General features: G+C 43.2%; 1 protein-coding gene across 4 annotated transcripts in view; it reads left to right on the top strand.

The window, feature by feature from the left end:
* Window positions 1-18,204, top strand: part of csmd3a (CUB and Sushi multiple domains 3a) — a 423,029-nt gene that overhangs the window by 211,763 nt on the left and 193,062 nt on the right. For all 4 annotated transcript variants that reach the window (XM_056269911.1, XM_056269909.1, XM_056269910.1 and 1 more), the window contains 3 exons: window positions 4,311-4,424; window positions 5,924-6,019; window positions 6,200-6,403. In XM_056269911.1, coding sequence (XP_056125886.1) covers window positions 4,311-4,424; window positions 5,924-6,019; window positions 6,200-6,403 — 414 coding nt within the window. The remainder of the gene's footprint in view (window positions 1-4,310; window positions 4,425-5,923; window positions 6,020-6,199; window positions 6,404-18,204) is intronic.

Here is an 18,204-nt window from a genome sequence, read left to right as displayed (position 1 = left end):
ATCGAGTCTCCCGCGGATCCGGCTCCAGGCCGAGTCCTTTCTTCCCATCGTTCTGTCGGCATTAAGGTCTCGTTAGTCTCTGATGTTGAAGGAGCAGACGCGGTGTGGACCGGATTTCTGACAGGAAACAGGAGAATGTGATGAGCGGACACCTTTATCATAAGAGTGTCGGAAAATATGAGGGATGCAATAAATGCAAGACAATATGGAGAATTTAATAAATGCTAGAAAATATGGGGATGCAGAAGAAACTATGGGAGATGCTGAAAATTTGAGCTTTCCTGTAGCTCAAACGATGGCGCTTGCAACGCCAAGGTCATGGGTTCGATTCCCAGGGAAAGCAAGAACTGATAAGAATGTAAATGTGTAGCTTGAAATGCAATGTGAGTCGCTTTGGATAAAAGTGTCTGCCAAATGCATAAATGTAAAATATGGGGATGCAATAAAGGCAAGATAATTCTTAATAACACATGCAAGAAAATATAGGATATGCAGAACATATGGGGAATGCAAAAATGCAATAAAATATGAATGATAAAATAAATGCAAGAAAATATAGGGAGTGTCAGAAAAAAATGAGGGATGCAATAAATGCAAGACAACATGGAGAATTTAATAAATGCAAGAAAATATGGGGATGCCGAAAATATGGGAGATGCAGAACATATGGGGATGCAATAAAGGCAAGATAATATGGAAAATTTAATAAATGCAAGAAAATATAGGATATGCAGAACATATGGGGATGCAATAAAATGCAAGATAATATCGGGAGTGATAGAAAAAATGAGGGATGCAATAAATGCAAGACAATATGGAGAATTTAATAAATGCAGAAAATATGGGAGAAATATGGGGATGCAGAAAATATAAGAGATGCAGAACATATGGGGATGCAATAAAGGCAAGATAATATGGAAAATTTAATAAATGCAAGAAAATATAGGATATGCAGAACATATGGGGATGCAATAAATGCAAGACAATATGGAGAATTTAATAAATGCAGAAAATATTGGAGAAATATGGGGATGCAGAAAATATAGAAGATGCAGAACATATGGGGATGCAATAAAGGCAAGATAATATGGAAAATGTAATAAATGCAAGAAAATATAGGATATGCAGAACATATGGGGATGCAATAAATGCAAGATAATATCGGGAGTGACAGAAAAAATGAGGGATGCAATAAATGCAAGACAATATGGAGAATTTAATAAATGCAAGAAAATATGGGGATGCGGAAAATATGGGAGATGCAGAACATATGGGGATGCAATAAAGGCAAGACAATATGGAGTATTTAATAAATGCAGAAAATATTGGAGAAATATGGGGATGCGGAAAATATGGGAGATGCAGAACATATGGGGATGCAATAAAGGCAAGATAATATGGAAAATTTAATAAATGCAAGAAAATATAGGATATGCAGAACATATGGGGATGCAATAAATGCAAGATAATATCGGGAGTGACAGAAAAAATGAGGGATGCAATAAATGCAAGACAATATGGAGAATTTAATAAATGCATGAAAATATGTGGCTATCAGATTCATCTCAAAGATGTTTGGCTCGTTTTCAGAATGTGTAAAACATGGAGAAATGTGAAATGAAACCCCTTCTGAAGCCAGCGACAGAAGAAGCTGTGTTTGCTGGTCCGTCTTCTTAGACAGCAGGTTTCGTCTGAGAAGAAACAATGGCTGATTTATTTGTTCACTGGTAAAAGCCTGAAGGCGCCGTTAGATGCCGAGGACATGAACAGACGTTCACCATTACCCTTCTACATCACAATCCTGACCTCCGCTGGAAGGATGTCTACTGGATTAGCTTTCCTTGTTGAGATGGGAAGTGGTTGCCTTGCCAACAGCAGTGCCATTTCCTCGACTTAATAAACCATTACCAGTTGAAAAGGCTGAGCTTTCTATTCTGCGCATGAGTTCGGATCATCCTGATTGTTCCTGCGACTCTTGTTTAATTTATCCGTCCTCGGGGGGGAATCGTGTGTGTGACCTGTGCGTGTGGAGAACTGGTGCTTATCTGACATTGTGTGAAGATCAAACACCACACGCTTCTTGTGTAAAAACAACAGAAGACCCAATTACCCAGCGTCCTTTGTGTCTGTCAGGATTAATCGTGCAATGGATGCATGATATCGATTTGCTGACTAATATCCTGTACCTGTATTATAATAAGATTGGCTAAGCTTGCCAAACCACATACCCGAGAGGGCTTTGGCATCTCATTCTCTGAAATATTAATTCCAGGAGGTTTTCATTATTGACTGCTGATAATAAGATGAAGCATGAGTTTAGCGAAAACACTGTTTGTTTAGTCAATGCCAGTGAGTGAAAATAATTCATGTTTAACAGTCAGTTATGAAAAGGTGGATTTTGAACCAATGATATGCTGTAAAAATGTTGATTAGTTGTATAAGTGCAGATATTTCTGATCTTTATGTTAATACTTATTGGAGATGTGTTGAAATATTTATAAAAACAAGGGAAAAGGTTGAGTAGAAATATTTCACATGCGGGAATGTGAGCTATAGCTAAGACTTGTCTCATGAATATTAATTAGTTCCTGGGCACTCCACGAAGTTCAGTGTGGAGGATCACCAAATTAATATTCATGAGACAAACCATCACCATGTGAATGTGTCACAGCCGTCTAAGCGAACGTGTGGTTTCTAACCCGGCGGAGAGATCTGTCACTATATGACCACAAAATTAAGATTTATTAATGAATAAAATTAAGATGAATTATAATAACAATTATAATTATAATTTATTACATCATCTATATTTTATAGCATTTATTGCATCCCCCATATTTTCTTGCATTTATTAAATTCTCCATATTGGCTTGCATTTATTGCATTCTCCATTTTTTCTGACATTTATTGCATCCCCATATTTTCTACATCCCAATATTTCCTGCATTTATTACACCCTCCATGTTTTCTTGCATTTATTGCATCCCCATATTTTCTGCATCTCCCATTTTTTCTTGCATTTAATAAATATTGCCTTACATTTATTGCGTCCCTCATTTTTTTCCGACACTCCGCATATTGTCTTGCATTTATTACACCCTCCCTATTTTCTTGAATGTATTACATTCCCCATATTTCCCGACACTCCCTCATATTTTCATACGGTTCATAATTTTTGGCACAAAATTTCATTGCATTATTATCGCAAATAAAACAATCAACTGCAAGCACAACTACACAATAGGCTTACAAAAACTTTCACAAAATCACTTTTGGTCACTACTGTACATGTATGTAATTTCTAGCTATTTTAACAGGAAAACAAGACAAAAACACTGATTTATGAAAATGATGTTTAGTAATGATCCTTCAGTATAAGATTTCGGAAAGTCCCAGTGTTGTGTGGCTGTATTATTGCGTTATCTTTGCTTCACCTCCTCAGGTGAACTTCATATGTTGCTGAAATTGTGTTCTGCTGCTTTCAAACGAAACAAATGTGCAACTACCGTACCTCATCCAATTACAGGAAATACATTTCCTTCAAATGCCTGAAAGTAGAAAGAAAGAGCAAGAGTGATTGTGAATTATTCATAAGAAATGACAAACATATGGCTGTGTTTTTCTCACCTTTTCTCACTGGTGTTTTATCATCTGTCTAATGTACGCCGATGGCCTGAAGGCAGACTGTGTTCTGAGGCCTTCGGGCGAAACACATTCACTTACTCTCTTTACCGTTCCTGTATCGACTCCTCCACTGGTTTATAGCTTTATTTGGAGTTGCGATATTAATTTATGGCATTTCCCTGCAGAAGTTTGAATCTCTTGTTAGGGCTTTTGTGCTGTGACTTTAGTAGGGCTGGTTTTTACTGAATTCAATAAGTGATGATTGTGTTGGGAACACTGCTATAAGGGGGGACAGAAATATGAGCTATAATGTTGAAGATGTCATATACTCTACGTTTTATTAGCTCTAGGACTGCTTTAGGACTGCTTGTTTCACACGAGGTCCCTTTGAAAGCCACTAAGGGAGAACGCCGTTTCTGTTAGGGGTTCAACCAGAGGAACGACACTTCATAAAGGAAATGTTTGGGAAGTGTTTGGAATATATCAATTGTGGATGGATGGATGGATGGATGGATGGATGGATGGATGGATAGATAGATAGATAGATAGATAGATAGATAGATAGATCTCTTCTCTCTCACTACAGTCTCTTCTCTCTCTCTCACTACAGTCTCTTCTCTCTCTCTCACTACAGTCTCTTCTCTCTCTCTCACTACAGTCTCTTCTCTCTCTCTCTCTCACTACAGTTCTCTTCGGCCAGTTTCTGTTCTTCCAGACGAGCTCTAATGATGTGGTTGAGATCTTCGACGGGCCCTCGACCGAGTCTGCGCTCCTCAGCTCCAGCTACGGCTCTCACTCAGGTAAAGGCTTTGTTTACCGCGGGACACCAGCTAAAGGCTCGTCTGCCGAGACACGATGACATTACACTACACGCAGTCAGACCTCGTTCCTGCTGTGTGTCGATGTTAATGTGCTTCTGAGACGCAGTCGGGCTGCAGAGTGTTTACACACACATTTATACCAGGGTTATTATCATTAGCTAAAACTACAACTTATAAAAGCATTTCAGTTAATTGAAATAAAGCTGAAACAAAATAAAATATTAGTGGACTTAAAAAAACGTCTCAGGTGACGACTGTAACACTAGTTTTGGGAACGCCTCTGCATGATTGTGTCTGATTGTGATAGTCCAATGGCGAGAGTGAACGTCACGACCAGGAAAGGATAAAAGCACATCCGGTCTGACCGGCGTTAGCTTCAATTTAGCCGAAGCAAGACGATCACAGGGATGTAGGACGTATGGCAAAGTGACGCAGCGTCTCGTTCCCTTCTCAGGGTCAATGACGCTTTGGGAACGAGAATGCCCGAACGCCATACGGCCGAGAACCTGTCTTGTTCATGCTGTGGTTACGACCTGAGAACTCAGGACCCAGGGGCATCCATGTCCAAGTCATAAAACCCGACATAATTTGCACATAAAATAAAACGTTGCAAACTTTTTGAAGCGATACCCCTGACATTATGGCCTTGGAGACCGCCATTGTCCTAATAGAATGGGCTCTAATGGCCAAAGGTGAAGTCTGGCCCGAAACCTCATAAGCAAGAGAGATAGCCTCAACTATCCACTTGCTAACAGTCTGCTTGGATGCAGGAAGGCCTTACTTAGGTGACCCAAAGCTTTGTTTAGCGAACAGCTCAGGGAAAGGGGGTTTCATAGATCTGTGGAATTTTCCAGCACGTTAATTCTGACCAATCGAAGTGCAGTTATGGAAATACATTCAAGACACATCTGGCCAATGAGTGATGTGGATGTTGTCACGTGACTGCATCTTGGTTAGTTTCATCATGCTACAAAGTATAATGTTTCGCCCTTGGTCCAGACCAAATCAATCGAACTACAGGTGTGAAAGCACCCTATGAGTCGGGCCCCCTCAGAGGCCAGACCCACAGGTTGAATGTTTCTAGACGGTGATGGAGGATTACTCCCTTAAAATACTGTTTTACATATTATTTGTGTGAATTTGAATGCTCAGATTTTTAGTGAATTATTAGATAATCTCATTATTTTCCTTGCAACATGTCAGTGCAATGCTATTCAATTTATGGAAGTTAAACTTCTCGCTCAAATTTCTATGCTGACACTGTATATAATATAATTTGTAACATTGCATGTTGTATTAAAATAGAAAAGGATGCAACACACACATTTTCACTCAACTCAGTCTCAACCTGTGGGCGGCTCTTGTTGGTGATCTGAAGACACATCATTTCTTTAACCCTGTTGATGTGGCACACATACTGATGATCTCGTTTAAGCTGTTTTTCTTTCCCTCACCTCCTCAAATTTCTCATTTCATAGGAGAGCCGTTGCCGCTGAGCTCTGCCAATGAAATCACCATCAGGTTCAAAACGGAGGGACCCAATACAGCTAAAGGTTTTCATTTCGTGTATCAAGGTGTGTATTTCTCAACTGCTCTGTATTGAACTTACATTAAGGCTGTTGGAAAATAATACTTACATTCTACTCATGCTATTTTCCAGTATATACACTGATGTAAAATTTATTGACTCTATAGTGTATATTTGTTATGCAGATTTATAAAAATCAAATGTTTTTCCTCCTGCATTTCCGTAGCTGTTCCACGGACCAGTGCTTCCCAGTGCAGCTCCATGCCCGAGCCCCGCTATGGGAAGCGCATTGGGAATGACTTTGGATTGGGCACGTTTGTGCTGTTCGAGTGTAACCCAGGATACTCTCTCCACGGTGCCAGTGCCATCAGGTGTGAGGCCGTGCCCAACTCTCTGGCCCAGTGGAACGGCACTGTGCCAACATGTGTGGGTATGTACATACACCCCCACACGTCTGTGTGTTCAATATTGCCCAACACTGCTCAACACTCCCCAATACTGCCCAACACTGCCCAACACTGCCCAATACTGCTCAATACTGCTCAACACTCCCCAACACTCCCCAATACTGCCCAACACTGCCCAATACTGCTCAATACTGCTCAATACTGCCCAATACTGCCCAACACTCCCCAATACTGCTCAACGCTGCCCAACACTCCCCAATACTGCCCAACACTGCCCAACACTTCTTAATACTGCCCAACACTGCCCAACGCTGCCCAACACTGCCCAATACTGCCCAACACTGCCCAACACTCCCCAATACTGCTCAACACTCCCCAATACTGCCCAACACTGCCCAATTCTGCTCAATACTGCTCAACACTCCCCAACACTCCCCAATACTGCCAACACTGCCCAATACTGCTCAATACTGCTCAATACTGCCCAATACTGCCCAACACTCCCCAATACTGCTCAACGCTGCCCAACACTCCCCAACACTCCCCAATACTGCCCAACACTGCCCAACACTTCTTAATACTGCCCAACACTGCCCAACGCTGCCCAACTCTGCCCAACACTGCCCAACACTCCCCAATACTGCCCAACACTTCTTAATACTGCCCAACACTGCCCAACGCTGCCCAACGCTGCCCAACACTGCCCAATACTGCCCAACACTGCCCAACACTCCCCAATACTGCTCAACACTCCCCAATACTGCCCAACACTGCCCAATTCTGCTCAATACTGCTCAACACTCCCCAACACTCCCCAATACTGCCAACACTGCCCAATACTGCTCAATACTGCTCAATACTGCCCAATACTGCCCAACACTCCCCAATACTGCTCAACGCTGCCCAACACTCCCCAACACTCCCCAATACTGCCCAACACTGCCCAACACTTCTTAATACTGCCCAACACTGCCCAACGCTGCCCAACTCTGCCCAACACTGCCCAACACTCCCCAATACTGCCCAACACTTCTTAATACTGCCCAACACTGCCAAACGCTGCCCAATACTGCCCAACACTCCCCAATACTGCCCAACAATGCCCAATACTGCTCAATACTGCTCAATACTGTTCAATACTGCTCAACACTCCCCAACACTCCCCAATACTGCCCAACACTGCCCAATACTGCTCAATACTGCTCAATACTGCCCAATACTGCCCAACACTCCCCAATACTGCTCAACGCTGCCCAACACTTCTTAATACAGCCCAACACTGCCCAACACTTCTTAATACTGCCCAACACTGCCCAACGCTGCCCAACACTGCCCAACACTCCCCAATACTGTCCAACACTGCCCAACACTCCCCAATACTGCTCAACGCTGCCCAACACTCCCCAATACTGCCCAACACTTCTTAATACTGCCCAACACTGCCCAACACTCCCCAATACTGCTCAATACTGCCCAACACTGCCCAACACTTCTTAATACTGCCCAACACTGCCCAACACTCCCCAATACTGCTCAATACTGCCCAACGCTGCTCAATACTGCTCAATACTGCCCAACACTGCCCAACACTCCCCAATACTGCTCAACGCTGCCTAACACTGCTCAATACTGCTCAATACTGCTCAACACTGCCCAACACTCCCCAATACTGCTCAACACTCCCCAATACTGCCCAACACTGCCCAACACTTCTTAATACTGCCCAACACTGCCCAACACTCCCCAATACTGCTCAATACTGCCCAACGCTGCTCAATACTGCTCAATACTGCCCAACACTGCCCAACACTCCCCAATACTGCTCAACGCTGCCTAACACTGCTCAATACTGCTCAATACTGCTCAACACTGCCCAACACTCCCCAATACTGCTCAACACTCCCCAATACTGCCCAACACTGCCCAACACTTCTTAATACTGCCCAACACTGCCCAACACTCCCCAATACTGCTCAATACTGCCCAACGCTGCTCAATACTGCTCAATACTGCCCAACACTGCCCAACACTCCCCAATACTGCTCAACGCTGCCCAACACTGCTCAATACTGCTCAATACTGCTCAATACTGCCCAACACTCCCCAATACTGCCCAACACTGCCCAACACTCCCCAATACTGCTCAACACTCCCCAATACTGCTCAACACTCCCCAATACTGCTCAACACTGCCCAATACTGCCCAACACTGCCCAATACTGCTCAACACTCCCCAATACTGCTCAACACTGCCCAATACTGCTCAACGATGCCCAACACTCCCAATACTGCTCAATACTGTCCAACACTGCCCAATTCTGCTCAATACTGCTCAACACTCCCCAATACTGCCAACACTGCCCAATACTGATCAATACTGCTCAATACTGCCCAATACTGCCCAACACTCCCCAATACTGCTCAACGCTGCCCAACACTCCCCAATACTGCCCAACACTGCCCAACACTTCTTAATACTGCCCAACACTGCCCAACGCTGCCCAATACTGCCCAATACTGCCCAACACTGCCCAATTCTGCTCAGTACTGCTCAACACTCCCCAACACTCCCCAATACTGCCAACCCTGCCCAATACTGCTCAATACTGCTCAATACTGCCCAATACTGCCCAACACTCCCCAATACTGCTCAACGCTGCCCAACACTCCCCAATACTGCCCAACACTGCCCAACACTTCTTAATACTGCCCAACACTGCCCAACGCTGCCCAACACTGCCCAATACTGCCCAACACTGCCCAACACTCCCCAATACTGCCCAACACTTCTTAATACTGCCCAACACTGCCAAACGCTGCCCAATACTGCCCAACACTCCCCAATACTGCCCAACACTGCCCAATACTGCTCAATACTGCTCAATACTGCTCAACACTCCCCAATACTGCCCAACACTGCCCAATACTGCTCAATACTGCCCAACACTCCCCAATACTGCTCAACGCTGCCCAACACTTCTTAATACAGCCCAACACTGCCCAACACTTCTTAATACTGCCCAACACTGCCCAACGCTGCCCAACACTGCCCAACACTCCCCAATACTGTCCAACACTGCCCAACACTCCCCAATACTGCTCAATGCTGCCCAACACTCCCCAATACTGCCCAACAGTGCCCAGCACTCCCCAATACTGCTCAACGCTGCCCAACACTCCCCAATACTGCCCAACACTTCTTAATACTGCCCAACACTGCCCAACACTCCCCAATACTGCTCAATACTGCCCAACACTGCCCAACACTTCTTAATACTGCCCAACACTGCCCAACACTCCCCAATACTGCTCAATACTGCCCAACGCTGCTCAATACTGCTCAATACTGCCCAACACTGCCCAACACTCCCCAATACTGCTCAACGCTGCCCAACACTGCTCAATACTGCTCAATACTGCCCAACACTGCCCAAAACTCCCCAATACTGCTCAACGCTGTCCAACACTCCCCAATACTGCTCAACACTCCCCAATACTGCCCAACACTGCCCAACACTTCTTAATACTGCCCAACACTGCCCAACACTCCCCAATACTGCTCAATACTGCCCAACGCTGCTCAATACTGCTCAATACTGCCCAACACTGCCCAACACTCCCCAATACTGCTCAACGCTGCACAACACTGCTCAATACTGCTCAACACTGCCCAACACTCCCCAATACTGCTCAACGCTGCCCAACACTGCTCAATACTGCTCAATACTGCTCAACACTGCCCAACACTCCCCAATACTGCTCAACGATGCCCAACACTCCCAATACTGCTCAATACTGCTCAATACTGCCCAACACTCCCCAATACTGCCCAACACTGCCCAACACTCCCCAATACTGCTCAACACTCCCCAATACTGCTCAACACTCCCCAATACTGCTCAACACTGCCCAATACTGCCCAACACTGCCCAATACTGCTCAACACTCCCCAATACTGCTCAACACTGCCCAATACTGCTCAACGATGCCCAACACTCCCAATACTGCTCAATACTGTCCAACACTGCCCAACACTCCCCAATACTGCTCAACACTCCCCAATACTGCTCAATACTGCTCAATACTGCCCAACACTCCCCAATACTGCTCAATACTGCTCAATACTGCCCAACACTCCCCAATACTGCTCAACGCTGCCCAACACTTCTTAATACAGCCCAACACTGCCCAACACTTCTTAATACTGCCCAACACTGCCCAACGCTGCCCAACACTGCCCAACACTCCCCAATACTGTCCAACACTGCCCAACACTCCCCAATACTGCTCAACGCTGCCCAACACTCCCCAACACTCCCCAATACTGTCCAACACTGCCCAACACTCCCCAATACTGTCCAACACTGCCCAACACTCCCAATACTGCTCAATACTGCTCAATACTGCCCAACACTCCCCAATACTGCTCAATACTGCTCAATACTGCCCAACACTCCCCAATACTGCTCAACGCTGCCCAACACTCCCCAATACTGCTCAACGCTGCCCAACACTTCTTAATACAGCCCAACACTGCCCAACACTTCTTAATACAGCCCAACACTGCCCAACACTTCTTAATACTGCCCAACACTGCCCAACGCTGCCCAACACTGCCCAACACTCCCCAATACTGTCCAACACTGCCCAACACTCCCCAATACTGCTCAACGCTGCCCAACACTGCCCAGCACTCCCCAATACTGCTCAACGCTGCCCAACACTCCCCAATACTGCCCAACACTGCCCAACACTTCTTAATACTGCCCAACACTGCCCAACACTCCCCAATACTGCTCAATACTGCCCAACACTGCCCAACACTTCTTAATACTGGCCAACACTGCCCAACACTCCTTAATACTGCCCAACACTGCCCAACACTCCCCAATACTGCTCAATACTGCCCAACGCTGCTCAATACTGCTCAATACTGCCCAACACTCCCCAATACTGCTCAACGCTGCCCAACACTTCTTAATACAGCCCAACACTGCCCAATACTGTCCAACACTGCCCAACACTCCCCAATACTGCCCAACGCTGCCCAACACTTCTTAATACAGCCCAACGCTGCCCAACACTCCCAATACTGCTCAATACTGCTCAATACTGCCCAACACTGCCCAACACTGCCCAACACTCCCCAATACTGCCCAACACTGCCCAACACTCCCCAATACTGCTCAACACTCCCCAATACTGCTCAACGCTGCCCAATACTGCTCAACACTCCCCAATACTGCTCAACACTGCCCAATACTGCTCAACGATGCCCAACACTCCCAATACTGCTCAATACTGCTCAATACTGCCCAACACTGCCCAACACTCCCCAATACTGCTCAACACTCCCCAATACTGCTCAACGATGCCCAACACTCCCAATACTGCTCAATACTGCGTAATACTGCCCAACACTCCCCAATACTGCCCAACACTGCCCAACACTCCCCAATACTGCTCAACGCTGCCCAACACTCCCCAATACTGCTCAACACTCCCCAATACTGCTCAACACTCCCCAATACTGCTCAACACTCCCCAATACTGCTCAACACTCCCCAATACTGCTCAACACTCCCCAATACTGCTCAACGCTGCCCAACACTCCCAATACTGCTCAATACTGCTCAATACTGCCCAACACTGCCCAACACTCCCAATACTGCTCAATACTGCTCAATACTGCTCAATACTGCCCAATACTGCTCAACGCTGCCCAACACTCCCAATATTGCTCAATACTGCCCAACACTGCCCAATACTGCCCAACACTGCTCAATACTGCTCAATACTGCCCAACACTGCCCAACACTCCCCAATACTGCTCAACACTCCCCAATACTGCTCAACGATGCCCAACACTCCCAATACTGCTCAATACTGCTCAATACTGCTCAATACTGCCCAACACTGCCCAATACTGCTCAACACTGCTCAATACTGCTCAACACTGCTCAATACTGCTCAACACTCCCCAATACTGCTCAACACTGCTCAACACTGCTCAATACTGCTCAACACTGCTCAATACTGCTCAACACTCCCCAATACTGCTCAACACTCCCCAATACTGCTCAACACTGCTCAATACTGCTCAATACTGCCCAACACTGCCCAACACTCCCCAATACTGCTCAACACTGCTCAACGCTGCCCAACACTCCCCAATACTGCTCAACACTGCTCAACGCTGCCCAACACTCCCAATACTGCTCAATACTGCCCAACTGAGCTGCCTTTGTTAGGCAGTATTTTTATCAAGCACATTGATAATTGTTCTGAATGATATTATATATCTTTTTATTTTTATGCACTTTTTATTTTTATTATTACTTCCGTTCTCTCTCTTGAAACAAACACGGAAGTGACTTAAACTGCAATTCATCGACTGGCCACTAGAGGCCGGCTGCAGAAGAGAGTCAATCCCAATAGACCCCCATGTTAAAATACCCAACTTTACAGAAGAAAAACATGTTTACAGCCTGGTGCAAAAAGTGGTTTTGGTCTTAATAGCTAATTGTGCCCTTCATGACGACTGTGAGGGTTTTTTTTTTTTACTCATACGTTTAAATTATATTAAGGCTTAAAGGTCTGCATAATTAAGGGTGTGGCCACTTGAGTGACAGGTGGATTGCCGCTGATATCACTACTAGCCGCTTGTCTGCTGTGTGTTAGTGTAAACGTCACCTCAGCTAATCCGCCTCGCTGCACATTTACGTTTATCCAGGAGTGATGCGCTCCCAAGATGGCGACAGCCGGCTGTGCCCACTTTGGGCTTCAAAAATGCTCTTCAGAAACACTACGGGTGACGTCACACACACTACGCCCATATTTCTTTTCCAGTCTATGGATCCAAAACATAGTGAATTTCATTGGATCCTCAAACTGTCAATCAAACCTCATAACTCCTCCCACCTCTACCGTGAATGAAGTGCCGCGCCCGTCTCTGCTTGTTTGCAATGCAATGGTAGATAAAGAACTGGTTCTTTGAATTACCGCAGCGTTTCCTTTACCCAAAAAAAACACTATAAGGCTAATGTTTTAGCGGTGAAGAGAGTCTTAGCCTAGCATATCATTGAATCACAGACAATACTGTCTAAAATAACCTGTGCAAAGCACTTCATCTTTAATAACAATGAGATTTTGGTCAAATCACAAAAAAACTGAGCACCCACATAGCTATGATAAACTTTATAAGCTGAAAGTTGATGATATATATATATACAGTGGCGGCGCCAGGGGGGGTCTTGGGGGGTCTCAAGACCCCCCCAAAAAACGCTTTGACCCCCCATTTGACCCCCCACTTCCTTCCTGATTAAAAAAAAATATAAAGATTTAAAAATGTTTCTCTTCAAACTACGCAGAACAATAGTAATTAATAATTTATTCGACATATAAAAAAATATAAACATAGAATCACTGCAACGCCCCATGAACGTCGCTGCGGCTTGCGTCATTGCGTTCAAGGCGCTCCCGCGAGCCCGCAAAGCTGCTACGCTACAGCGGGCACGGTTGGTGGGAATCCTGGCGGCTGAGTGGATTTAACGGGGGATTTAAGCCATGGCCCAGCCGAGAACCAAGACAGCCTCAACTAAAATCATACCCGCGTCATTCTTTTGGATCGCAGGGGCAGCTAGCATCCAGGGGTTTTAATTGCTCGTGATTCAAACAGTAGCCTACCAGTGGCTTGAATAGGCTATTCTGTGTAAAAAAAGACGCGGCTTTTTGTTTTGCCTGTCGTAATTTTTTTCACAGTGTGCATGGATCTGGTGGTCACTCATTATATCCACTCTCCTCAAAAAGTGTCAATTTTAACATGCTATATAAAATTATCTGTGGGGTACCGGCTACGTAGCCTATTTTGAGCTAAAACTTCATATACACACTCTGGGGACACCAGACTTATTTTACATCGTATGAAAAGGACATTATACCAACCCCTTTAAACTTTAATTTTTTTAGGCTATCAATAAGTAGCTAGCCTATTTCAATCCTGATTCAAGTCAATTATGTAATTACAGCTACAACTTCAGCAGGCACAAGACAAAATTTACGAAATGGCTGAGACATCAATTAGACAGAGAGACGCTTGAAAAAAGGAATGAGAGATGATCTGTTTTATGACACAGATTAAACACTGTTAGGTAGTAGGTACATTACCGTTCAAAAGTTTGGGGTATGTAATATTTTTTTATGTTTTTGAAAGTCTCTCATGAATCACCAAGGATGCATTTATTTGATAAAAAACTGTAATATTATAAAATATTATAACAGAATTTTAAATAATTATATTTTAATATATTTAAAAAATGTAATTTATTCCTGTGATGGCAAATGGCAGAGAAGAAGACAGGAGGAGACTGGACAGAAGTAGGGCAATCAAAAGGTAGTGAGAGCATGACAATAATAGATACTATTTTGTAAATATGTTTTCTGTCATGGGTGTGGATATGGCAATTAAAATTCAAGCATATTGTTTGCAAAATGCAATTGATTAATTAATTAAAAACAAGTAGTTGATATGCTGTGTTGTTTTTGTTGTTAAGTAGCAGTAATATGAAGTTATTAGCCGTGTCCACTGTATTTTATGTTGGTTTTCATGAGACCCCCCTTGAAACAACCAGGACCCCCCATTGCCCCCCCAATCAAAATTGTCTGGAGCCGCCACTGTATATATATATCATCAACTTTCAGCTTATAAAGTTTATCAAAAATTCACAGCACACATACAAATATATATATTTGTATGTCGCTTTACGTTGTATGTCCAAAAACGCAACTTTTCAGGAGTTGGAAAAAAACATTCCATATATACTGTATATACACTCACCTAAAGGATTATTAGGAACACCTGTTCAATTTCTCATTAATGCAAGTATCTAATCAACCAATCACAATGCAGTTGCTTCAATGCATTTAGGGGTGTGGTCCTGGTCAAGACAATCTCCTGAACTCCAAACTAAATGTCAGAATGGGAAAGAAAGGTGATTTAAGCCATTTTGAGCGTGGCATGGTTGTTGGTCCCAGACGGGCCGGTCTGAGTATTTCACAATCTGCTCAGTTACTGGGATTTTCACGCACAACCATTTCTAGGGTTTACAAAGAATGGTGTGAAAAGGGAAAAACATCCAGTACGCGACAGTCCTGTGGGCGAAAATGCCTTGTTGATGCTAGAGGTCAGAGGAGAATGGGCCGACTGATTCAAGCTGATAGAAGAGCAACTTTGACTGAAATAACCACTCGTTACAACCGAGGTATGCAGCAAAGCATTTGTGAAGCCACAACACGCACAACCTTGAGGCGGATGGGCTACAACAGCAGAAGACTCCACCGGGTACCACTCATCTCCACTACAAATAGGAAAAAGAGGCTACAATTTGCAAGAGCTCACCAAAATTGAACAGTTGAAGACTGGAAAAATGTTGCCTGGTCTGATGAGTCTCGATTTCTGTTGAGACATTCAGATGTTAGAGTCAGAATTTGGCGTAAACAGAATGAGAACATGGAACCATCATGCCTTGTTACCACTGTGCAGGCTGGTGGTGGTGGTGTAATGGTGTGGGGGATGTTTTCCTGGCACACTTTAGGCCCCTTAGTGCCAATTGGGCATCGTTTAAATGCCACGGCCTACCTGAGCATTGTTTCTGACCATGTCCATCCCTTTATGGCCACCATGTACCCATCCTCTGATGGCTACTTCCACCATGTCACAAAGCTCTAATCATTTCAAATTGGTTTCTTGAACATGACAATGAGTCCACTGTACTAAAATGGCCTCCACAGTCACCAGATCTCAACCCAATAGAGCATCTTTGGGATGTGGTGGAACGGGAGATTCGCATCATGGATGTGCAGCCGACAAATCTGCGGCAACTGTGTGATGCCATCATGTCAATATGGACCAAACTCCCTGAGGAATGCTTCCAGCACCTTGTTGAATCTATGCCACGAAGAATTGAGGCAGTTCTGAAGGCAAAAGGGGGTCCAACCCGTTACTAGCATGGGGTACCTAATAAAGTGGCCGGTGAGTGTATATATATACAGTATATATGGAATGTTTTTTTCCAACTCCTGAAAAGTTGCGTTTTTGGACATACAACGAAACCCGACAGTGACAATATGATTAATTTTATTATATATATAGCATTTTATAATATAAATAATATATTATAATTTAATTTAATTTAATTTAATACACTATAATATACTATAATTTCAATTAAATGTATTTTATTTTAGATCTTACTAATTACTAAAGTTATACTTAAATGATTAATAAGTAGTATCATTATTTTAAAGATGAATATTTATACATATTTATACAATATTTAAAAATATATATATATTATATTACATTATATTAATATTTTTAGTAAATAGATTAAAAATAAATAAACAAGTTCACCCATTATTTGTATGTGTGCTGTGAATTTTTAATGCTTAAATTATGAATGAACTAGATTATCGTGTAGTTTGCGTGTAGCAACATGCTAATGCCAAACTCTATTGAGATCAATAGTGAGTTGAGCTTGACATGATCAGCACTGTTCGTGTTACGAGTTTCTGTCTTCGTGAAGCGTTCCAGATCACTCGTCCTGAGCAGGCACGGATTAACGCACGGGCCTACTGGGCACTTGCCCAGGGCACTGGGCCAGCAGGGGGCCCTGTAAAATGTACTGTGTCTATTCTTTTCAAATTATTCTTTTTATTTTATTTTTATTTTCAGTAAAATTGTGTTAAATATTGAGAAATAATGTGATTTTTTTTTTTTTTTGCAGTTGCAAAGTATTAACTAGTAAATAAATGAAATAAATAATTTGAATGTATTGCTGCGCTGTTGAGAAGGACATCTAGAGGCGAGTGAAAAGCATTGCGTAATATAAAAGTCACGCGTAGAAGACGGTTACTTAAAAACCAAAACAAAAATGAGTTTAAAACCACAACCAAGACAGACCATAGGCTAAGTTGTTTATGTTTTACAATAGTATCCTATGGGCTTATTTTTTTTTTTAACGAAATGTCAATCTTCATCTTTATAACAGAAGATATAATACAATACAACAATCTTCAAGATACAGTAAATCTTCAAATGTGTAACGGATTGTCACCTTAAAAAGTGTCTTTTGTGGTGGAACAAGCAATGCTATATAGCATCTTAATTTAATCTTTGTTTTATTATTTTAGTTCATTAACTAATTGTTAACTCAACTAATTTAACGTAAAGACCTGGATACTAGAATTAGGCTACTAATTAAATAAATGTCAACTGGCATAAATGCATTGATTAGAATTGCCGTTGACTAAAGATTTTCTAGTCGACGACTAGTAGTCATTCCTTTAAGCAATTAGTCGACTAATCTCACGTTAATATTAATTTCTGCTTAAATACTGAGTGGAGGCGTATAGCCTATTCCGCGCTCAAGCAAGCGCATGCATAAATATTGCCGCAAAGCACCGGCAAAAGCAGGCTAATGATAATATATGTCTGGAAAAAACTAGGCATTTTTATTGTTTAATAATTTTTTTTTTAAATCAGTGTCGGCTGCAAACATATCTATATCTCTGCTGTAAAGTGGATGCGCCTTTAGAGAGAAATGCACCTTTCATATCATATCAGCCTAATCAGCCGGTATTTGCTTTCGATTCGAATTTTTTCGTTTAAAAGTGGACATTTCAAGCTTTATATAGAAATATTCATCATGTATGTGAGGCTATACACTGTGTTTCAGTTCATTTTTGAGACGCGCTCCGGTTCACGCCACGGAGACCATGAAAGCGCGCCCTGTTTGTTTTATTTTATTTTACAAAAGCACAACGG

Source organism: Rhinichthys klamathensis, unplaced genomic scaffold, assembly GCF_029890125.1.
Source record: "Rhinichthys klamathensis goyatoka isolate OS25496 unplaced genomic scaffold, OSU_Roscu_1.1 h1tg000293l_1, whole genome shotgun sequence".
Classification (NCBI taxonomy): Eukaryota; Metazoa; Chordata; class Actinopteri; order Cypriniformes; family Leuciscidae; genus Rhinichthys; species Rhinichthys klamathensis.
Note: the sequence above shows the minus strand (reverse complement) of the source record. Positions and strands in the feature narration are given on the sequence as shown.